Genomic DNA, 25,372 nt, shown 5'->3' on the forward strand with positions numbered 1-25,372 from the left:
CAAGAACTTAAAATGGAATTCTAGAAAATGGACGTCCAGAACAAACACAGGACTCTGGCAGTCTGGCAGGACAGGGTTCAAAACTAAAAGTACTCAGCTCTCTCCTCTTCCTTTCCGATCCCTATCTCTTTGTTTTGGAGATGCTAGTTAGTATCCTAACAATTGAAAGAGGAACAGTGAAGAGAATAAACAAAGTGACAATTTCCTGTGCTTTCAATAGGATCATGGCATTCAAAGGAGATTTAAGAGGTGCAGTGAAGTAACATTAATAGGCATAACACTATCTGTTGGCCTTGGAATGTGTGGGTAGGAGAGAGTTAAGAAAAATGGAGTATAAGAGATCTGGGTGAATGTAATACCATATACTTTTCTAATTTGAGGATCAAAAAGCATTAACTAATTAATAGTCAGCTATATGCCTATTAAGTCTGTCTAATGCTTATTATATAAAAAAAACCAAGCCCGATAACATGATTTGAAACACTATTTAGCACCTAATGCTGACAGTTTAACAGCTCATGTCTAAGTAAGTGTTGTTTCAAATTATGTTAGCTAGATCAGGTTTAAAATAAAACTACACCTTTTCCCACTTTAGACAGACCCCTGCTGTTGAGCGTTTAGCACTACTGAATCAGGCTACTGTTATTTACCTAAATATGGATTAAGATATTTAACTTTAGACATCCAAATTTTAAAATGTTGGCTTGAACTTCATTTGTAAGTTGTATTTTGGATAGTTTTAATTTTTAATTATTTTTCCCCTCACACAACTTAGTTGTTTTTACAGTATCTGTAATATTTTTTAAATTTACACTTGTGTTTGAACTGAATCATACTGCATAGTTTTTGTCAAACTGGATAAAATGTTCCAGCATGCATCTGGTATATATTATACAATTGAAACACTCTGTAGTCTCTTCAGAGATTAGAATAGCCATGTTAAAAGTCTCTATAGCCATACTAAAAATATCCTTAGTTTCTAAAGGATTCAAGGCCTGTGTTAAGAGTATTCTATAATTTACAAGGTAAATTATAACTTGTTTGTTATATACTAAGAAACACTGGATCTTACAGATTTTTATTTGAGTTTGCTTGTGATTCCTTCCTGAAAAATGACACAATACTCCAAATAAAGGCAATGCAGAATGAGTACCTGCAAGCAACAGATCAATGATAGATGAGACAACAATGTGTTTACAAGAGCAGAAAACATTCTGAATATCAAATATCTACAGAGTTGTCTGAACTGCTCTGTATCTTTGCCATGAATAGTAGTGCAGAAAAGCAATATAATTAATCCCCAAGACACAAATGCTTTATAGCTTTTCACTCCGAGTATTGGGCAGATATACATTTACAGCAATCTTTCTGACTGCAATTCACTACAATCTAATCTTTAGTTCACACAAAGATCTGCAAGGGGAAGAGTGAAGATACGCATATTAATACCTGCATGTTTCATCAAAATATTTTAGTCTTTACTTGTGAGTAATTATGGAAACCAGACAGGGATGAGCCTGTGACCAAAAGATAAATTTACTGAAACGAATATATCATGACCACAATTGTAAAAGGTGAATTTTGAAACAAACAAACTAAACCAGGTTCTACTTGTGTGCAAATCTAGTTACATTCTTATTCTGAAACAAACACTCACTAAATCAACCACTTACAAAATACTTCAATGTAAAAAGATTAACCATTATGGTTCAAGTTAGGACCTTTTATTTATTAAAAAAACACATGAATTTTGGGACCTTAAAAAGCAAAGTAACTTTATTTCAGTAATATCAAACAGGTATCTAACACTGTGCCTCTCATCCTGAAATCGGTGTGTGCTCAGGGTCATTATGCATTTATTCCTCAACATATTTGAGGGAAAACTTCAAAAGTCATACATATATGTGGACACAGAATAAAAAAACCCTTTTATTTAAACAAGTTGTCTTTTGAAGAGGATTTAAATCCTCCATCCCCACCCGCAATCAACTTTCCCAGTATTTATGGTTGTTGCAAAAGGAGACGGATTTAATTATTTAATGAGGAAGTATTCAAGTAGACTGAACCAATTATTAGAAACCAACAAATTCTCCCCCTAACTCATTTTAATGGGAGCTGTTAGCATGTAACTGACAGAATGGTCAGGCCCTAGATGGCTAGTAGTACATCAATTTTCCTCACACTGCAATTAATACTTATATAGAGAGTTCTAAAAGCTCTCAAACCAATAAAAAACAAATTCAGAGTTAAGGCTGCTTCTCTATTAACTCACTTGTCTTTTACTCTGTAAGAACTCTGCCTGCTGAAACAAAAACTGGACTGGCAGTTTACACATCAAGGCCCAGATCCTCAAAGGTATTTAGGCATCTAGCTCCCACTGAATTCAATGGGAGTTAGGCACCTAAATACATCTGGGGATTGGCCATGGGCCTGATTCTTCTTTCACTTAAACCATTTTCAGAATGGCATTGTAACTCCATTGATGCCTATAGGGTTAGGCCTCATTTTCGCAGATATAGATGACTAGAGAATCGGGTCCTGAGAATCTCCTTGCTTTTGCCAATTCAGAGTACAAACAAAACAGTTTTTGTATTTGTCTATCTTATATTATGCATCCAAGCACCTATTTCAATGCCAGCTGTGGTACTCTGAGGGTATACTCTGCCTAAAATCAGAGTACAATCAATTAAAATCATAGCGAATATTACTCACTGAGCAGAGTCTGTATAATGGCTGCCAGGAACATACTGTGCCAGTTTAGTCTACTACCTAGCAGTGACTATGTGAATCATTGACATAACTGACTTACCTAACCACAATGGCCAACTACTACTACACATTAACTTTGGTGCACTGTAAGGATCACAATTCCTTTTCCTTTCTTGTCATATGAACAAAGTCCATAACATCAGATGCATTGGTGCTTATTTTAACCTTAAACCAATTGAGTAAAACATAAGAAAGTTGCTATCTAAAGTAGGTAACCCCAAAACATTAAACGTTAACTTTGCTGTTAGTAAGTAAATGCCCAACATTAAGAAGTAAATTGGTGCATTTAAACATACACTCTCTTAAATACAGTAATCCTTTGTCTTCTTATTCCCACCCCCGCCCCCCTAAATAGCCAGAAATTGTATGGGTAAGGCTGCAAAACTTAGAGACAGTTGGTTTCCTCTGTGAACAACAAAAGTGTTGATTTTCTATTTACTACATTCAGTCTGGTTAATTTGTTTGTCATAGATCTTCTCTCTGTTTGGTAGCTCGGTTGTCTTCTTTGAGGGGTTTCGATTTCTTGTCTGCATCTTTTTTCTTTTTCTCTGGTTTGGTTTTATTTTTTACTTTTTCACTTTCTTCTGCTCCTTTGCCAGGGTACACCTGACCTTCTAGAGTTACATCTGCACACCTCTCCTGATTTACCAGAAAGTCTTTGATCTCCCACGCATAGCTCCCATCACGTAGCATATAGATGGCACGATTTGAGCCAACAATAAACCTAGATGAAAAAAACCTGTCAATTAGCATTTGGTCTTTGAAGTACTAAAAACATTATGTTTCATTTAGAGCTATTCCAAGAGCAGGGTGCACTTAGTAGCATTAAGTGGTACATCTGCTTTTTAAAAAAAGCAGATCGTGCTCATCCCAAAAAACACACCATGGCAGCAAGTACAATTTCTTATTAGTCTCACCAGGAAATTTGCTGTTATACAACTACTGCTATTAGCTACACATAAAAGTGTTGATATCTTATAATTAAGCCTGCGAGTTTGTCACAGAAGTCACAGATTCCGTGACCTCCATGACTTCTGCAGTGGCCGGTGTGCCTGGCTCAGGCAGCTCCTGTGCCAGTCGCATCGGCTACTGCTGCAGTCTGGTCACCGCGCACCCAGCAGCAGAGTTTGAGTGTGGGAGGGGGCAGGGGTTGGGGCACAGGATGGGGTGAGGCAGATTCTGGCCACTGCTTACCTGGGGGGCTCCAGAAGCGGTAACATTGCCCTTGCTCAGCTGCTAGGTGGAGGCATGGCCAGGCAGCTCTGTGGGCTGCCTCTGTTCAGAGCGCTGGCTTCGCAGCTCCTATTGGCAGGGAACCGCAGCAAATGGGAGCTGCAGGGCAGCACCTGCAGGCTGAGGCAGCGCGCAGAACTATCTGGCCCCCCTGCTTAGGACGGAGCTGAGCAAGATGGGTGTCACCACTTCGGGGAGCTCCCCAGGCAGGCATCGCCCAGAGCCAGCCTCACCCCGTCCCGGGCCCCAACCCCTTGCCCGCTCCCACACCCAAACTGAGTCTGCTGCTGCTGGGGGGCGGGCGCGGAGGCAGGTAGGCAAACCCACCCCCACAAGTTTTAGTCATGGGTATTTTTAGTAGAAGTCAGAGACTGGTCACGGGCTGTGAATTTTTGTTTACTGCTCGTGACTTTTACTAAAAATACCCGTGACTAAACCGTAGCCTTACTTACAATAAATACTCATTAATATGTATAAAACAAAGCAAAGAGGAAAGTGAAGAATATAAGCTCAAAAACTAAGTAAGAACCAGGACATTAAATTATCTAATGTTTTTGGCTGTGTTGAGACTTGGTGCCTTCAAGGAAACCACAGAAAGACACATCTGCCCATGTTTCAAAAATGTAGTTGATGAATATTTAAGAATATATGAAAAATATTACAACAAGATTCTATTAAGTAACTAATAAATAAACTGCCAACATGCATTAAATCTCTTTCACAGAAAAAGAAATAAACAGTATTCCATTACTGGATGTAAGATCAGTATAGCAACAGAACTCCGTCTGCCTCCTCACCAGCACAGGCAATCTATCAGCCTTCTATTTCGAAAGGATCTCTGAAAGTTTATTTTTAGTAAAAGGAATTAAAAGCTTAGTGGTGACACAGACTTCCGGGTGGAATACTTTCTCATCAAGTACATAAACAATTACAATTAAAAAGACAGATGGCTGGATTGAGTTAGGCCATACAGACGCTATGACTAAGGGCTGGTCTACACTATACAGTTAAGCTGCCATATGTCGACCTATGTCAACCTAATTATGTCAATGTCTACATTACAGCCTTCCTCCCACCGATGAAAGTGCCCTACAACACTGATATAATAACTCCACCTCCATGAGAGGTGTAAGGCTTAGTTGGTGTAGTTAGGGTGATGCAGTGTCTGTGTAGAGGCTGCATCCCTTACATTGGCTGTCTTGTCAATTTCACGCAGGAAAAAAAAAAGCCTCTGTTCCCCCGGAGAGCTGGGCAGCTGGACGCTGCTCCCGTCTGAGAGCCAGGGCAAGAAGCCCGGGCGGCTCCCTGCCCACTCAGGGCACTCGGGGCTCTACTGGCAGGAAGCGGCCAGCAGAGCTGAGAGACTGGGCTCTCAGTTCCCCACACTGCCCCTTTTAGGTTGGTGGAAGTGCTGCTGGTGAGGATAAGCACCACCGACCCAAGGAGAATAGTGTGGACATGCACTACCACAGAGATTACTGTGGTGGCTGTAAGTCGACCTCATATAGGTGGATTCACGTTTACAGTATAGACATACCTTAAGTCTTAAAAAGCTTTGTATACCTGACCACATTACGACCAAGGAGGCTTGAAGGAAGGTTAAAAAGGTATAAACAGTGATTTAGGAGAGCAAAGATACAGACTGAGAGAAACAGAACAGCTCTGAAGAACACTTCGAGAAAGAAACATCAGGGTCCTGTCAAAGCCATACAGAACTTTGAAGACGATTGTTTACCTTTGTACATCATAGTTTGCATTGAAGAGACTTCCCTGCCACAGGCTGGTAATTTCCTCAGTCTCCTTTTCAGTGGGATTGCCTGACACTGTGACAAACATCATAAGAGTCTTCCCTTTTTTTGTCATTTTCAGGATACTCTCAGGCTTGCTTGGATCAATTTCGGAGAAGTCTATTGGTGCTGATGGCCTTTTGTGTTCAGGAAGATCTCCCTCTTCTATGTCATCATCTTTCTGTTTTGAAACAAACAGATTTTAATTACACATTAAACTTAACACACCACCTCAATATAAACTCCAACCCATTGCAAAACTATTCTTTTGACATTTGTCACTGTTTAGTTTAGAAAATTATTAGATACTGCTTGTGATAAAGAGCAAGATGTGTTTAATTATGAGGATTCCAAAATAAAGACAAATATAGCAAAATTGCATGCACCTTGTATACTTTGTGGAACATACAAAAGCAGTGTTGCAATGTACATGTACACACACACCCTTAAGAGTTAGTAGCTCTTCCTGAATTTTTTTTTTTTTTTAATTTAGGTTCCCTGTACATTTACCTTCATTTCTACACCATGCCCTATACCAGCTTATGAATCAGGTATTATCCTCCGACCACATGATGGAGACAGGAAAAGACAATGCTGGTTCGGATGAATGGCTGCAGCTGTTTTCCTGTCTGGAACAAGTGGAGTTTGCTTTTTTACTGACTGACCCAGGGTTTTAAATTGAATTTCTATCACTACGCTGTTCTGCAGTCTTTTACTTTGGGGAATTACAGTGTTACTTCTTAAATAGGTATTAAAGTTTTTCCTTCTTCACTGCTTGCAAACTGGTTTTGACTGAACTTTTGTGAGTTGTATATACAAAACATGGCCAAAGAGAGGAGAGAATACACCTCTACCCCGATATAACACTGTCTTTGGGAGCCAAAAAAAAAAAAAAAAAAAATCTTACTGAGTTATAGGTGAAACCGCATTATATTGAACTTGCTTTGATCTGCCGGAGTGCGCAGCCCCGCCCCCCGGAGCGCTGCTTTACTGCGTTATATCCAAATTCATGTTATATCGTGTCACGTTATATGGGGGTAGAGGTGTAGTTGTCTAGTGGACTGAGCTCAGAAATTCTAAGTATGCTCCCAGCTCTGCTACCAACTTACTGTGTAGCCTTCAATAAATCATTTATGGTGGATTTTTCACAAGCATGTAAGTGATCTACTAGCACAAACTCCATGGGGAAAAAGATCACAAACGCTTCTGAAAATCCCATCCTTATTCTCTCTGCCTTAGTCCCCATTCCTGAAAACTGGGAAGAACACTTTTTGGGGATGCTGAGAAAGGCCATGTCTGTAAAAGTATTGTGAAAGTGTAAAGCATATTACTGAGAAATAATTTTTAGGAAACAGAAAAGCAACTCTCAGTACTATTCTAAAATTAGTTTAAGCCACACAAATGTAGTTTATTTTGTACTTGTGAAAAGAGGAGCTAGGAATACAAAGTTTCAACTAATCCTTATACATTACACAAACTGGCTAAGACTGCTGTAACAACACATGCCTATTAATATCAATTAGCTGAATGGCTATGAAAATTTATTCGTTTTCTCAAAGTAGTATTGCTTTGGTTTGAGTAAGTATAACCTTCCACCAAAAGGAGTGATTGACAGCTTCTGTACATGGCACTTCATCACTTGAAGATCTCTCAGAAAGCTTTATAAAAAGAGATATGTATTACTGTGTGAAGTCCAAAACTAATCACTAAAAGCAAGACAAATATGTGATTTTCAGTATAAAATGAATAGGTAAGTCTGCCAGGCATGTACGAACATGAAGTTTCACAAAGAAAGTACTAAATGGATTAAATGACACCCATACACTTCTTCTTTATCTGTTTTCTCCTCACAAACCCCTTCCTAAAATGAACGGTCTTTGTGATTGATTTCCATATACTGTATTGTATATATTTCTATAACAGAATTAGCCAAAAAAGCTTATGGTAATTTATGATTTTAGCTCTGAGCCAACTCTGGGGTATGTCGAAGTTTAAAATTAGTGCCATAATAAATGGTTTTAAAGAACATAAATTTTAGCCATGGAAAGAATTCTGGCCCAGATTTTGGTTCGACTTCTGGCTCTCTTATGCTCTACAGACTATACAAAGTAGAGGGAAAGCAATCGTGATGGGGCTGTTAGAGATTACCCTGACATATGGGAACCCTTGGGTGGCATAAAGAAGATGTAGTGTGCTCTATGCTACTTGTCTCCCCCCAGTATAATGGGCAAGGCCTGAGCACAATGCGTGCTGGCCAATCATTGCCCTCTTTAATTCCCCCTGGAGCCATTAAAAGCATAAATTAAAAACACTTAAACTCCTTTAACTATTACATGTCTGATTCAGTCCCATGTGCTCGCAGGTTCGAGGCAGGGATAAGGGCAGCTTAGCGGTACCTTTGCCTTCCTCCCTCAACTGTGTCAAGAATGAGTTCAGAACAGTTGAAGATTATGCCCTGTGTATATAAAAAGCTATATGGTAGATTATTTAATAATCAGGAATTAATCCTCAACATCCCTGTGAGACTGGCAAATATTCTCATTATACAAGCGGGAAACCTGAGATAGAGGGGTAAAGTAACTTGTCCAAAGCCAGATAGTAAGTTAGTAGCTGAGCCAGGATTTGAATTTTAATATTTCCTGACTCCTAACACCACAATCATTCTTCCATATGGTCTCATTTTTATCAATCACATGCTCTGTTATAACTCTCCTTTTCTTCCTCTGCCCTTTATCTGACACTTCCAGTTTCCTCATCCCACACATTTACAACTACTTCAAATTTTCCTTCTGACACCCAGAAGGTTGGGGGAGGGGGTGGCGAAGGCAGGGGGACATGAGGAGTGCATATATAGCCATCTTACAAATTCTTCAGCCTCACAAGGCCTGTGTGCTCTTTTGGCAGCCCCCTGGGAAGGCAGGGCGTGACTCCCACTTTCCAAGCCTTGCTGTTGGTTACCATAGAGATAGGAAACACTAAAAAAATAAGGCTCTCCACAAGGAAACATATTAGCTAGTCATGATTACCATCATTTTAAACCAAGGGTTAAATCATGTTTTAACATCATTTTAGTTAAAACATATTAGGTAACACAATTTCTAATGCAATGCTTTTTTCCTATAGACAAGGCCTTAGTGCCAGTTCATAGAATGAGAAGTTCAGAAGCTGCTCAACAAAAATACACAGTTCAGCAGAATCAGATGGCTTTTTTTCTTCTCTACAAAAATCTCCTGTGCAAAAGGCACATGCAAAAACCAGTTCCCACACATTGACTTGAAACCCTGTGAAACTGGGTACAGATAAAAGTGATATATTTTTACCCCTGCTGCTTTCAAAAACAGCACAAAACATTCTGAACCACAACCGTAGGGGAAGGAATGGAATCAGAAGGATCTGCGGCATTTGGGAGAGACAAATAGAAAAGGCAGCAGATGGGGAGAAAAGAAATAGAAGACACTGTAGCGACAGAAGGACCCACAGGGAGACAGGAAACAGGCAATAAAGGAAAGTAAACAGAACATAAGAACCATCTGACCCAGTATGGCCAATGATCCATCTAGCCCAGTATCCTTTCTTCCTATAGCGCAGGGGTCAGCAACCTTTCAGAAGTAGTGTGCCGAGTCTTCATTTATGCACTCTAATTTAAGGTTTCGCATGCCGGTAATACATTGTAATGTTTTTAGAAGGTCTCTTTCTATAAGTCTATAATATATAACTAAACTATTGTTGTATGTAAAGTAAATAAGGTTTTTAAAATGTTTAAGAAGATTCATTTAAAATTTAATTAAAATGCAGAGGCCCCCCGCCCCCTCGATCGGTGGCCAGGACCTGGGCAGTGTGAGTGCCGCTGAAAATCAGCTTGTGTGCCACCTTCGGCATGGTGCCATAGGTTGCCTACCCCTGCTAGAGCGGCTGATGTCAGATTCTTCAAAGGGAATGAACAGAACCAGGCAATTATTGAGTGATCCATCCCATCATCTGGCAGTCATCATTTTGTATGTATAGCTGGGATTATGTTTTCCAGTGTGCATTACTTTGCATTTGACAACACTGAATGTCACCTGCCATTCTGTTGCCCAAACCACCCCAGTTTTGTGAGATCCCTTTGTAACTCGCTGCAGTCAGCTTTGGACCTAACTATCTTGAGTAATTTTGTATCATCTCCAAACTTTGCCACATCATTGTGTACCCCATTTTCCAGACCTCGTATGAATATGTTTGAACAGTAATAGCCCCAGTACAGATCCCTGGAAGACACTGCTATTCACCTCTCTCCATCATGAAAAAATCACCATTTACTCCTTCCAATTGTTTCCTTTTAGCCAGTTACTGATCCATCAATCTTAGCCTATAACTGCTTAGTTTGCTTAAGAACCCTTGGTGAGGGATCTTGTCAAAGGCTTTCTGAAAGTCCAAGTACACTATATCCACTATATCACCCTGATCCACATTTGTTGATCGCCTCAAAGAATTCTAATAGATTGGTGAGGTATGATTTCCCTTTTCAAAAGGTGTGTTGACTCTCCTCCAACTAACTGTGTTCATCTGTGTGTCTGATAATTCTGTCCTTTAGTATAATTTCAGCCCATCTGCCTGGTACTGAAGTTAGGCTTACCAGCCTGTAATTGCCAGGAATGCCTCAGAAGCCCTTTTTTTAAAAATTGGCCTTTACCAGCTGACTGGTGGATAGCTAATGTAACAGACTGATTTAAGCAATAGGTTACATACCACACTTAGTAGTTCTGCACTTTCATATTTGAGTTCCTTCAGAACTCTTGGGCGAATAACATTTGGCCCTGGTGACTTATTACTGTTTAATAAATGAAGTTGTTAACATGTATGAGTAGTACACATCCGCAAGATTGGGGCCTCGAATAGTAACTACTTTGAAAGTCAGTCTAGTTGGGAAGAGATAGTGGAAAATAAGGTGGGCTACAATTAGCTGAACTAAATAACTGATGATACGTGGTACCTTAATTTGTGCTCTCAACCACAACTACCTAGTAGAAACCATGTATCTGTTCATTCAATCTCACAAAATAACTATCTACTTGCTCATGAGCTTTGACCCCAGCAGAGCTCTCCAGCAGGAAGGGAATCAAGTTCTGGCCATGGTAAAGTGGACAGGGCGCAAACTGCCAACTCCCAGGGTTACTTATACTCATCCCAGGCTGTAACTGGGGCTTTCAGGGAGATGGGGAGGGTGTCATGCGGGGCCTAGGATCCTACCTATTCCATCCCCTCCCCCACACACAACCTTTTATCGCCTCTACCTGATGGAGGTGGAATGTGTCACAGCGGGGCCGAACCCCTTTGTCGGCAAGGGAACCCCGACCCCACGAGCACAGCTCGCCCCCCACCCCCTGCCAGGGGAACCCCGGCCGGTTCTCCCCCGCCCAGCGCTCCCCGCCCAGCCGGACACGGCTCCAACAGCAGCTTTGGGGAAGCGTCCCGCCGCCCGCTGGGGCAGGAGGGCGCCCTCCCGTCGGCCGCGGCCGAGCTGCGCGGAGCCCCGTGGCGCGGGAGGGGAAGGAGCGGGCAGCGATGGGGACGCGGGGAGCACATGTCGATTCAGCTCAGGGCTAAGCAGCGGGGGTCGGGAAGCTGAGCGCAGGGGGGGGGCGCACCACGTGGACACCGGGGAGCGGCGGGGGACTGAGGGGAGCTCGGTGAGGGGGGGCGCCGCGGAGCCCCGCCCCAGCCCGTACCTCCCACTGCTCCAGCAGCCGCGCCATGTCCGCATCGTTATAATCCCGAATGTCCTTCTTCTTCTTGGCGGGCTGGGCCCGCCGCTTCCCCTCCGGCTCGCCAGCCCCGGCGGCCGCGGCCAGCAACAGCAGCACCAGGCCCAGGCCGGCCCAGCTAGCGGCCGCCGCCATCTTCTCCGGGCGCCGCGGGGAGGAGGTGCCTCCTCCGAGTCCTGCCTCCGGGGGCGGGGGCAACAGCGGCTCGGCCTCTGCCCGGGGGCCCGGCCTGAGATCCGGGCGAGGGAGGCGGGAGATGGGGGTAGGGCAGCAGCTGCCACCAGCCTGTGAGGGAGCGGCAGCAGGGGCTGGCCAGAGACCGGTCAGGGATGGGAGCCCAAAGGCAGAAGTGCCGCCCGCCTCACCTTTAACAGGGAGGCGTCACCCATCCACTCCCAGCCTGGCATGACACCGGGGGCAGCCCCTGCACACGTAGGCCCAGCGCAGCTCAAGCCCTCCTGGAGGCCAGGGGACTGCCTGGGCGTAACCCAGTGCGGGGTTCGGCCCGATCACTGTTACGAAAGAGACCCTAGGTTTGAAAAGACCGTTCAGAAAGTAATGTAAAGTTTTAACATCTGTAAGTGATTGCTGCCCTCGCCTTTCCTTCAGTTGGGGGAACGGATGCGGCATTGCCAACCCCAAATGCTCAAAAGTCATGAGTCAAGCTTGAAATTGGCTTTAAAATCATGAGACTAGGTAAAAATAATAGATTTCGTGTTCTTTGTACTTGCCTTCTGCTTTTTGAGCCTTCTGGGGTCACATTTTGAAGCTGTCTCTGCAGCCATGAGGGCTAGAAACTTTTTCTTTAAGAAAGGCGGCTGAAATCATCACATATCCACTTGACTCCCGGAGCTGGGGCTTTAAAGAAAACAATAAGTATCATGAGACTCATGACAAAAGCATGAGAGTTGGCAATACTGCAGATATGTTTAGTCTGTGCTGTAAGGATTGGCTCCCAGTGTTGGAGATCCTCTGGCTTTTGGAACATGTCCCAGAGATCTCATGCAATTGTAGCAGAAGACTTGCTTTAACTGCCATGTAGTCTCTGAAGGTTGAAACCATGAGGGGTCATAGCTTCTAAGGCAGCTTGGAAAGGAAACCATGAGGGGTCATAGCTTCTAAGCCAGCACTGCTTTCAGGATCTTGGCAGGTGGACTGGAGTCCATATCAAAGGAAAGGAAGCTGGATAGAGGATGTGCCTGAGTGTATGCCCAGAAGTCTGGAGTTTAAAGCAGTGACCGGCTTCTGTTCCAGACCCAACAAATCTAAGAGCCCATGCGATCCAAGGTTTGGGTCTGTTACAGCTACGGTGACCAGATGTCCTGATTTTATAGGGACAGTCCCGATATTTGGGGCTTTTTCTTATAGATGCCTATTACCCCCACCCCCGTCCCGATTTTTCACATTTGCTATCTGGTCACCCTAGTTACAACCGCCTTGGTCTGCCATGGTGTGCTCAGCTAGGGCTGTAAAAACCATATGTTATCATTTTCTAACATTTTTACTACAAATGAGCAGAAGAAACAGGAAGCTGTTAAACCATAAGCCTATTCCTCTAGCTTATTAAATGAACAGTAACCAAATCAGTGTTTTAATTAGCTGCCATTTCACAAAGCTGTCCCATAAATTATTAATTAACATATTTGTTCAAGGATTTGGCACTGTATCTAATATCTGGTCTGATATATCAGATTGCCATAGTTAATGTTGCTTTTATTAAAGATGATTCTGGTAACATTCTTACTGCTGGAAGATATTTACATTTACTGAAAACATTCACATTTACAGACTAAATATTCAAAGTTTAGAAAGCTGGATCTCTGTCTCTGATTTTGGTCTATGCAAATAAAAAAATACATACCACTAAGTTTCTAATTTTAAATATTGTCTCTAATACCACATTTTCCCTCCAAAACCAAAAAACCCCTCTTTACTTTGTCTTCTGGTGCTCCTATTGCACATACAAGTTCTGCTTGCCTGAGTAGTTCACTTTACCTAAATAGAACTATTTGTATGAGTCAGGTGAGCAGATGGTTCTGAATATCCTATAATGCACAATATTATGCATTCCTTCTAAATGTACTAAAGTTTTTGTATGTTGTATTCTGAATTTCAGGGAAAGAAGTGTTTCTTGTACTAGGCTAGGATCTTACAACTGTCTCTGTGTGAGGAGAACCTCACTCAAATCAATTATGGCTTGCATGAAGCCATTTGCAGGATCAGGGCCTTAGCAAGGGGAATGTTTGTGAGCTTTATGGTTCTTCCTACCCCAGTGATACTCGTGGAAAACAAGAATAATGCAATCCTAAGTATATAGCATAGAACAGAGGTGGGCAAACTACGGCCCACAGGCCACATCCAGACTGTCCTGCCTGGCCCTTGAGCTCCTGGTGGGGGAGGCTAGCCCCCGGCCCCTCCCCTGCTGTCCCCCCTCCCCCGCAGCCTCAGCTCACTGCAAGGCCAGCACTTTGGCCTGCTGCTCCTGCTGTTCGATAAATATTAGGAGAAGGAGGAAGAAGAGGTAGCTGGAGGACATGCAGCTGGGGGTCCAGTTATGCTGCAAGCCAGGACCCATTTGAGCCTCCACCGCAATCCAGTCAGACCTAGCAGTTGAGCACAGGTGAGCTTGATCCAGGGGAAGGAAGTTTGAGCTAAGTGTATATGAGCAGTTCCCATTACAATAATGGTGTTCCCAACTTAATAGGATGCAGCTATCGACATTTTGTTAATTTGTACTAGAAAAGATAGCAGTACAACAGAGGTAAAGTTATCTGCATTCTATTTCCCTGTAGATTTAGGCGAGGGGGGGAGGGATATGGAGCAGTTCATTTATGTACACAAGGATGCCCCTTGAATCCTGAAAGATCTTTGAAACATTCATGTTCTCAGCAATCCTTTCACAAAGGTTCCTAGGGATGGCAGCCTTATTATAATATAAAGATATACCGGTACCCATCTCTTAGAACTAGAAAGGACCTTGAAAGGTCATTGAGTCTGGCCCCCTGCCTTCACTAGCAGGACCAAGTACTGATTTTGCCCCAGATCCCTAAGTGGCCCCCCTCAAGGATTGAACTCACAACCCTGGGTTTAGCAGGCCACTGCTCAAACCACTGAGCTATCCCTCCCCTCTGTGGTAGGATGCTTTCCCATGCCAGTCAGTGATAACTTCATAAGACACCATTGCAATTAACAGCCTAGCAGAATATGAGTCTGGGCAGCTTCAGGATGCCAGCAGCAGCTGTGCTCTCTGTGCCTTTGTTACACTCAGAAGTGAGATATCCGCTAAAATCACCACTGCTTGTGGAAAATGGTGCGCATAATCAATGCCATTGCTCTATATTCATAGTTTCATGCAGTTGAACAATTCTTTCCTCATTTCCTTCATCCCTAGTGGGCCATACTTACCATGGCTGATACTGTGAATGGTGCCATGCGAAGCGTCAATAAGCATGTCTTGTTAATAAGCATAAAACTTTAGGGGAGCAAGGGAAGGGAGTTCTGAATCTTAATTTTCACTTTCCATTGTGACTATACTGACAATGGTACCTCTCTGGGTTTTGTCTGTAGCTGCTGCTGTAGTGGCCTTGAGGGGTTCCCCCTCCACACCTCCTGGAATGCCTGAACCAGATGAGGAGAAAGAAGAGGTCTTGAGATGACACATTGAGCAAGATCCTACAAGCCAGTGCTTCATCAGACCATGAGCAGAGGGCCTGGAGGATGAATATTGCAGACTATATGGTGAAGGAAAGAGTGGACATGAGAGAGGCCCAGGAGTTACAACAGGAAAAGGAGAGGGAGATTCACCAGGACATAATGGGGCTTTTCCAGCAGCAAACACAGATGCTGTAGACTCTTGTGGACCTACAGGTTCAACAATCACGGGCTCGCCCCCCCACCTTTGCAATCCCTGGATAACTCAATTTTAGCACCTCCCTTAATCCCCCTCAATATTCCATGTGGCATCAGGGGTTGCGTCCTCTCATTCCATACTGGGAGACAGTTAGGACAACCACAGCTTCACACATATTGACCAGTGAGAGCCATGCTTGCTGTAGGGGTGTCCCCAAAATGGATATTTCCCCTTGTTAAGTTCTGTTCCATGTGCTACAGAATGCCGGATGGTACTGAAAGCACCCACTTACATGTTATTGTACAGCACTGGTCGGCAACCTTTCAGAAGTGGTGTACCGAGTATACACTCTAATATAAGGTTTTGCGTGCCGGTAATACATTTTAACTTTTTAGGAGGGTCTCTTTCTATAAGTCTATAATATATAACTAAACGATTGTTGTATGTAAAGTAAATAAGGTTTTTAAAATGTTTAAGAAGCTTCATTTAAAATTAAATTAAAATGCAGAGCCCCCCCGGACCTGTTAGCCCAAAACAGTTTAACTATGGTCTACACAGATCAGAAGATGGGTTGTCTGCAGATCCCACCTCCTCCCGCATCTATCATCGGGTGATTTATTAAGACAGAGGCAGAATAAGATGTAACACACAAATATTTATTATGTCACTAGTCAGTAAACTAGACAAGGAACCCTTCAGACAATAAACAACATAAGCAAGACACACTCGGTTGTTAACATTTACCAAAGCGCGAAGCTCAGAGCCCTTAAACCCCCTTAACCTATGGATGTAAAGCAGAGGAAAACCACAATGGGTATTACAGTACCATATCCTGAAGACAGGGACACAATGACAAAATCTCAGGATACCGACAGGAATAGTGAAAATCAGGGGCGCTGGACACCAAACAGAAACTCAGGAACTGGGTATTCTTCTCCCTCTGAGCAGGTCTTCTCCCTCTTGGGTAGATCTTCTCCCTCAGGTAGGTCTTCAGTGCTTGCCCACACAGTCTCTGCTTGACCTCGTAGTCCAGTGCAAGTATGCGCTCACTAATGACGTGTAGCAGTTGAGAGCAAGTATGTTAATGGAGACCAAGAATCTAAAGTCCTATGAGTCCTGGTCCCTCTGGGGCTCCTGGCAGCTAGCTGAACTGTGTGGGACACTGGCTGCCACTCAGATGGACAGCTCTGAGTGACAGGTGTGCCACTCACTAAATAACCTGCAGTTGCTAGGCAGATTATGGCTGTCACATGACTCTAACTGCCTTGACCTTTCCTCTCCTTGATTTGCAAAAGGCTGAAAGGGCACTAAATCATCTGAGAAGAAGAGTATCCAAGATGGAAGCTTAGCTGTCCTTTTACAAATCCAAGATGGACATTACATAAACCAGGTCAGAAACAGATTTTACCCAACAGACCGGTGGCCAGGACCCGGGCAGTGTGAGTGCCACTGAAAATCAGCTCGCGTGCTGCCTTTGGCACACGTGCCATAGGTTGCCTACCCTTGTTGTACAGTATGACAACTAATAGGATCAGTGACAGTGTAATAATCCTAAATGTACAGTGAGCACCACAAAATGAATAGGTGTATTGACAGTGATATATTCATAGATGTACACCAAGCACCACACAATTCCTAATAGCCCTCAAAACTGCAGGGCCAGGTAGATCACAGTCTACCGTAACATGTTACTGTGGCTTGCTGTTAAAGTGCTCCTTCAAAGCCTCCCTGCGCCCTATAGCTTTGTACTGAGCTTTTCTAATAGCCCTTGTGTCAGGCTGTTTGAACTCAGCAGATAGCTGCTTCACCTGCGCCCTTCTCCCCTTAGCTTCACAAGGTACTGTGCTGGACACAACAGGTAGCTATAACCATTGGGATATTTTTTTCACTGATATCCAGTCTTATGAGTAAACCGTGCCAGCATCCTTTCATTCTACCAAAAGTACATTCAACTGTCATTCTGCCCCTGCTGAGCTGGTCGTTGAATCTTTCTTTGGTGCTGTTGTGGCAAGTATATGGCTTTATGAGCCAGGGAAGCAAGGGTAGACTGGGTCCACCAGGATCACTATTATCATTTCAACATTGCCAATGGTAATCCACTGGTTGGAAAAGGAAGTCCTGGCTTGCAGCTTTCTGAGCATTCCTATGTTCTTAAAGATGCAAGCATCCTGCACCTTCCCTGACCAGCCAACACTGATGTGGGTGAAGCATTGCCAGTGATACACCAGTGCTTGCATAATCATAGAAAAGTGACCCTTTTTGTTGACATTCTCTGTGGCAAGCTGGTCCAGTGCCAAAATAGGGATATGTGTGCTGCCTGTTGCTCCACTGCAGTTCAGGAAGCACGTTGCTGCAACTCCATCCACTATGTCCTGCATTGCCAAGAGTCACAGTGCTGCATAACAGGAGACTTTTAATGGCCCCCACAGTGGATTTTCCACTTCCAGAATGTTTTCCCACTGACCAGAATCAATCCAAAATTACAAGTTTCCACAGTGCAGTCACCACTCAATTCTCTATTGTCAATGCAGCTCTCATTCTAGTGTCCCTGAGCTGGAGGTCTGGGGTGAGTTTGGCATATAGATCCAGGATTGTGGCCTTGGAGGTTGTGCATCTGAAAGTTTTGCAGTCACTCGTTGTCGGGCATAACCTGCATGACAATGCAATCCCATCAGTCCGTGCTCGTTTCTGAGGCCCAGAAGCAGCACTCCATGATCTGCAGCTGCTCTGTGCTACCAACAACCTTGAATTGGTTTTCACTATGTAACACAGCAATGCTGGAGGATCATGCATCCTGGGCTTGCAGTGCTCATGATAATAGTTCAAAGCTATGAGCTTCTGTCAGAGATGGTGGGCAACAAGCAGGGTCACATGGATGTGTGAGATTTAAAAAAAAAATTATTGGATATGGATGATGTTATGGGATGGAGAAAGTTGCTTGCTGGGAAGTTAACCTCTTGCTCCCAGTCCCCCTGGCACATTTCTGAGCCACCATGCATTGTCAAAACATCCTAAAAGACAATGTGTTGGACACAGATGCATTGCACACTTGGATACCTATCCATGGTGCATTGACAAAAGCACCCCTGGGGAGTACGCACACCATCAACACGGGGAGCCAAGTATGCATGCACACAAGCAATAAACTGTGGTGGCCAATATAACTTGCAGCAGCAAAAGTTTGTAGTGTAGACATGACCTCAGTATGACGTCAGGAGCCTTGAATCCATTTCACTCATGAAGTGAGAATACACACTAAGTAGCTTGGTTAGGTTTAGAGAACAGCTAGCCAGAGCCCAGATATAGGCTGAAGCTGCAAAATTCAGGACTGAATCCAAACTTCTCCAAAGTTTGGGTTGGTTGGGATCTAGGTCATAGTCTGAGCCAGCCATGAAACTCTGATTCAGACACTGACTTCTCCAAAATTCAGGGCTATACTGGTCTGGAGTTTAGACTTGGCCATAGCTTTACAATTAACCATACACATACATACACAGTCATGTATTTTATTTATATAATGCCATTATGAATTAACTGCATCCTGACAGACTAAACTGAGCTTTTGGGGGAAGTGCTGTGCCAGATTTGTTGCTGGAATCCATTGGTTTCACCGGCTGGCACAAATTCCATGGATATAAATTCTGTCCGAGTGCTGCATTATTCAATCAGCTCCAGTAGGGCTAGACATTATCTTTAATCTCTGCAATGCTGTAGAATATCCATGTTGATGTTAGTCTCACTGTAAAATTTGCTTTTATTTGAACTGCAAATTTTCACTGATTATACCTACATATTGATCACATAGATTCAGATGATCATGTTAGGAAAGAATTAGGGGAAATGAATGTTGGATGAGGCTCATGCATCTCCCCTAGGGACTCCATTTGTAGTCTAATTTCCCATTCCAAGTTAAATTAATTTTAGAGTCTCAGTTTGGTTTTAGGTTATTTACAGTCCAGTTCTGGCACCCTTACTCAGAGTAAGGGGTACCTTATTTTGCAAGGAGTCCCATTGATTTTTAGTATGACTACTTGCAGAGTAAGTTACTACTCAATGGGAGTTAAGGTGCCAGAATGAGATACATCTAATTATTAGCAGATCTCCTTACAGAACACACACAATGTGGGGAGATTGTAAGATTGGGGAATTCCTGCAGGGATCACGTGAAAAACATCTATTAAAGCAGTCTGATGATATACATTTAAAAAAAAACAAAAAACCTTTCAGAGCTGTACAGCTGCAGGACACAACCCATTTACCAAAAGTGCAATCCAGGAAGGGTGGGCCTCTGCACATTTTGTACAGAACACTTTTGATCTTAACAAAAACAGACCTAAGGGTTTTAAGGGAAGGTCTGGGATTCCTATTTATGTTGGACCATTCTTATCAATCTGGTATTCACAACTCTATAAAGTGCTTTGCAATTTCATACCAGTCTGTGTCTACAAGCATGCTAGATTGTGTCTGGCCATGTTTGGGTGTGCAAAGAGAAGAGAGAGGCCACAAGGAGCCACTTTGCCCTCTGCCTAGCTCTAGGTGCCAGCCTCATGAAATGGCTTGTAGGGAGGGAAGATGGAAACACGATGTGGAGGCCATTAGAGCTCTCAGATTGGGCCAGCATAGAAAATGTATGCTGCAGCTTTCCAAAGAGTGGCAGAGCAGTTTTATAGCTACATTTTCTTTTTCATTAAATGTTTTTCTCTTTTCTGTTGCTGTGTGAAAGACCCACACAAACAGTAGGGGGAAACTAACTATATATGGGAAACAGTGAAAAGAACTATACACAAAGTTGTGTCAAATAAAAAAGGAGCACAAAATGAAAAACAGTTGTTTTCTTCTGATGTCATATGCAGCAACAGGAACTAAACACATTTCAAACATAATTGTGACGTTTAAGGTGCTGGTATTTTTATTTAATTGTATGTTTCTTATGTCGCATATAGAACTTTTGATCATACAGTGTGAAACTAAAGTTGCTCAAAATGTGAAAAATCAGGTCTTAAAAAAAAAAAAGAACACTGCTACTATGTCAAAAACTAAATACATAAAATGATTTTAAAATATGAAAAAATTAAACTTGTGCAAAGATATAACATTTGTGTTATTTGTATTTTGCCGACTGTCACAGTTACCAGTTTAACTACGTCTGTAACTCCTCCTGGCCTCATTGAGTGCACCCCCAATCCAGGTCTCAGGACTTGGGCTATCATGGCTCTTGGGATGAAATCATGGGATTCTCCTGCTCTCAAAACAGGCTTTGAGTTGCAGTCCCTGGTGTATCAACCCTGATTACTTTGGCAGGTCTGACTTGGGCTCTGACCCTGCCATTGTGTTCCCTCATGGAGCAATGACAGTTGTAACCAGTGACTAGACAGCTTTCTTAAAGTAACATATTATTTATTTAGAATCAAAGTATTTAAAAGAAAACAGATCTTAAAAACAAGAAAGCAGTCTACACACTTGCCTGTGTTTCCCTAAGGCTTATCATTTCCGGGATCTAGGAAGATCCAATTTCTTTCAGCCTGCTCTGCAGACCATCTCTCTGTGTCAGTTAGCCTGTCTTTCTGACAATCATCTCTGTCTCTCTGTCTCTCTCTCACACACACACACTCTCTCTCTCCTGTCTTCTCCTGAAAAGGGCTTTTTAACTGTTTAATGTCATTTTGATCTCTACTTCCCAGCCTGGCAAAACAGCTGTGTAATTTCAAGCTGGTTCTTAGTGCCATTGTCTTGTAATTGCCACCTCAAGTGTTTGGTCAGAGGTTACTTATCTGGGGAGCCATTGTGTTGCCTTCCTATTTCTTCTTCCCACAACCCCCTATTAAACTTGCTAAGTGCTTTAATTCAGGAAAATCTTATAATCTATACTCTATATAATACCCTCCCCTCACTGACCAGGGAACAATTCATCAAATGGTTACAAGTATTCTTGCATTATTAAATAGCATCTCCATATCTGTCACACTGACAAATCAATCTTTCACAACATTTCTATTAAGCAATAAAAAAGTTCAAGTTTCTGCAATATGGAAGCCCAAGCTGATCTAGAGAAATTAACTTTATAACATGATCGAAAGATTCAGGAAACAAAACTCCACCCAGCTAATTAAAGCTTTTCATTTTTGTTTTATTAAGCACAAGGAAAGGGAAGCATGAACGTGGCCAAAGAGAAGAGCTCACACAAGTGAGTCAGCCTGCCACACACTGCTAATCCATATTAAAAAGCATTTTTAATCCCTTCCAATGTAGCAATGCAAGCAATTTTTAGCCTTGAGAGTGGTTTGAGCCTCAGACATGCTCAGTGGAATCTCTTGAAAGTCAAGCACTGCCACCTGATTTCCATGTCTGATAATCAAGCTAGGAAGCACAAAATAGGAGGTATGGTATCTTTGTTTACCAGTTTGTCGGACGGACTATTAAAAAATGTCCTAGAGTTACTCTTTGACCTCTGCAGCTGTGGAGCCCAGCAGATCTGCAGAGGTTCTCTTTGTAAAGATCTTTCTAAAGAGCTAATAAAGACACTATTGAGTCATTTAAAAGTTTAATCTTAAACAATGTAGCTGCATCTATATTGGATCCTAAAAATGTAAGGACCAGAAATTTAGCTGGTGTAAATTGGTGTAGCTCCACTAGTCACTAGAGCTAAGCCTATTAATACCTATTGAGAATCTGTCTTAACTTTACTTTAAAATTATGACCTTACCTAAAACTGCTATAATAACCACCATTGTCACTATGAAGAGAGGGTGCATCGAGGGTGAAGAACTGCCATATTCTGGACACACCCAAAACACACTCCACCAGCTCTGCAGCAACATTTTTTTTGTTTCAGAACGGTGTGCATCCTGCTAACATAATTGCTTTCAGAATTGTTGTTCATCCTGCTCACATCACTCTCAGATAAAAATGATCAGGTGAGTCAAAAAGGCCAATAGGGCATTCAGTCAACTGCTGAAAATCTAAGCAAACAAATCTGTCGCAAGATCAATCGAAATCTGTGTCTACAATGCTTGCGCTCTATCTGGCTTGTGGTGCAGAATATATGGCGCTTACAGAGGCACTAATGCAGCACGTCAGTGGGAAGAATTCAGTAGCAGATGCTTCAAGAGATTTATGCATGTCCTAGTATAGAAATTAGAGGACACACTAAACAAATTCTCCCAGCTCTATGATTAGCAATAAACCAAATCACATGGCTTGGTCACGGTCATACATTTCATGTGCAGAGGAGCAGAACACCAACTGTCACTGGGGAGGAAAAATACACTGTAAAGGACAAACAGTAATTCAGAGTCAGAGTTTCAGCAACACACCGAAGGGCAACATTTGCTATTTTTGCTCATCCCCAATCGTGAGGCTAGTGAGCAGTGTTCCAGTCTTCTGGGGCAACTTAGAGAAGCCTAAAGGTTGTCTGCTTTAAATTGTGTTGGTTGCTAATGGCCCCATGGGACATTCCAGCAGCTAGGAATTGCCAGGATTGTAAAGATCAGCCATGTCCCTCGTGCTGGCAGCTGGGAGGAAAGGTGGTACAGGAGATGCTACAGAGATTCTACCCAACCCAAGGATCTGTCTGCTTTGGCCCAGGAGGAATGGCACAAAGCAGACTTAATATAATGGAGAACCGGGGCCACAGAGTCTAGAGATGGAAAAGATCGAATAGGTTATCTACTAGTTCTTTCTGCCAGTGCAGAGACTAAACAGCTTCCAAGATGAGCTTTCAAAGCCTTCTTCAACTTTGGCCATCCTCAACAATTACCTAAGTTAAGATTTAAATAATAGGTGCTCATCTTGGTACAGAAAATATCTGGTTTTCCCATGAGTATGGCTGGAAATATTTGAAAATATAAACTAATTTATAGTTAGTTAGGGGGGAGGGATAGCTCAGTGGTTTGAGCATTGGCCTGCTAAACCCAGCGTTACATGTGTAACAAGGAGTTTGACTTATAAGAAAGTCAAAGTGATATGAAAGAAGTCAAAAGATTAATATTACTATTTAACCCTTGCTTTGCTGAGTTAGCAGCAGCAGCAAAATATATAAAAACGTAACATGTGGTCACAGGCAGGGCTGGCTACAGGGGTTTTGTCGCCTCAAGCAGAAAAAAAAAAAAAAAAGCCGCGATCTGCGGTAATTCAGCGGGAGGTCCTTCGCTCCAAGTGGGAGTGAGGGACCCTCCGCCGAATTGCCGCCGAATACCTTAAAGTGCCGCCCCCCTCCGGAGTTGCCGCCCCAAGCACCTGCTTGATAAGCCGGTGCCTGGAGCCGGCCCTGGTCACAGGCTGGGCCTGAGTCTACATTGTATTACACCAGTTTTATGCTGCTGGAAATCCATTCACTTCAACAGAATTACACTAGCATAAAAATGGTGTAATAGCTGAGAATCAGACCTATGGACTTCAAATATTGTGCATCATTCACCACCACTTTACTGAAATGTAAATTTTCTATGGAAATGTCCCATTAAATATGACAAACAGTTGTATCTTTAAAAAAAGTAATTTTCATTTAATTTTTATTTAAGACAACTCTATTGCCTCCAAAACTTTCTTGTATTGGATGAGATGTTATGCCAAGAATCTTCTTATACTGCCCTTGATAAGTTCTGGAAGGGAAATCAGTCAGAGGAAAGCGTTTTTTTTTCCTTAACATCATCAGAAGCAGGATCCTGCCTTCCCCAGTGAAAAAGTTCTGACAGATAGCAACAGATCTTTAAAATGTGATGTGCACAAATGTAAGGAGAGCACCAAAATTCATTTTCACACCGGACCAAAATAGGATTCAAACTTGTCCCTGCCTCGGCCAACGTACAAGGTCACTGCAAACAGTGCAGGGGAAAGTTTAGATATAAACAGAAAAAGGTAATATTTGGCATTATAAATACACTCTATTTTTTCTATTTATATTTGGTTTTACAACACCTACCTTTTATAAAAACTAAGTTTGGGTCCTCAACTGACTTGACAGTGGCCGACCCATTACAACAAACTAACACAACAAAAAGTTTTCAGTAAATTATGACAATATGAACTGAACTATGAACCAGATTCCTCTATTGCACTTTACTAATTCACAAATTGCATTCTGTATTGCAAACCTGATATACTATTAAACTTAAGACCATGCTTGTGCAAAGTATTTTACTTCATTGTATAATACAGAACAAGTTGCAATAATGCTGGGAATTGAATAGGTATATCAAACTCCCACTAAAAAATCCCTACTCAGAGTAGCAGTACTGTAGTTGCAGATAGAATTAATCCAACATGGAAATCCGCAGCAAGGGAACTCTACATGTAGCTGTGACAGAGCCTTTGATATATTCATCTGACACCGTAGTCTTTGTGAACTGGTCAATTTGCGTGTGGGTGTGGGAATGGTCCCCCCCCGCATCAATTGCCTTTTTTTCACCACAGTATCTTTTCCATCTCCAACTAATATGACTGCATTGCATATTATGTGCTTTCACCTAATTGGTCAGTGAGCAACCATAAGCCAATCCATAGAGGCTGATCAGGCGAGGCAAGCCCCTTCCCTTGTGCATTTTATTTTCCTTGTGTTCTGCCGTCCCTTTCATCTCCTCCCTCTTGTGTTTATTTGAGAGAGGTTTTATTTATGAATCAATCACCTGCTTTTTAATCACCTCCCCTCTGGATGACGCTAACCCGCTTCTAGCCACAAAAGCTCCTGACAGACTGAGCCGCGCTGTTGGCACCCGCGACAGCCCCAGACCCAGGCACAGGACCCAGGGGAGGTGGGGCGGGGGGAGAGGTTCAAAGCAGCGGCGCGTAGAGCCATGGCTGTGCGGGGCGCGCCGCCGGGGCGGATGAATGGGACCGGGCTGGCCGCAGCCAGGCGCTGCTGCCCCCTTTCCCTGGGAGGAGCGTCAAGCAGCGGGCGTGGAGAGCGCCGGAGGGGGGAGGGCAGGATTTGAACGAAGGGCGGTGACACCGCACAAAAGATTTCTATAGGCTTAAGCGAGGTTACAGCAAAG

General features: G+C 42.9%; 1 protein-coding gene across 1 annotated transcript; it reads right to left on the reverse strand.

Moving 5' to 3' along the window:
• Positions 1-1,512: 1,512 nt before the first annotated feature.
• MESD (mesoderm development LRP chaperone) lies at positions 1,513-11,846 on the reverse strand. The gene is made up of 3 exons (XM_044981100.1): positions 11,498-11,846; positions 5,738-5,970; positions 1,513-3,493 (listed from the first exon to the last, which is right to left on the reverse strand). Exons 1-3 carry the CDS (start codon positions 11,666-11,668, stop codon positions 3,235-3,237), a joined length of 663 nt encoding a protein of 220 aa, XP_044837035.1. The 5' UTR covers positions 11,669-11,846; the 3' UTR covers positions 1,513-3,234.
• Between the last annotated feature and the right edge of the window lie 13,526 nt (positions 11,847-25,372).

This window comes from Mauremys mutica, chromosome 11 (assembly GCF_020497125.1).
Source record: "Mauremys mutica isolate MM-2020 ecotype Southern chromosome 11, ASM2049712v1, whole genome shotgun sequence".
Lineage (NCBI taxonomy): Eukaryota > Metazoa > Chordata > Testudines > Geoemydidae > Mauremys > Mauremys mutica.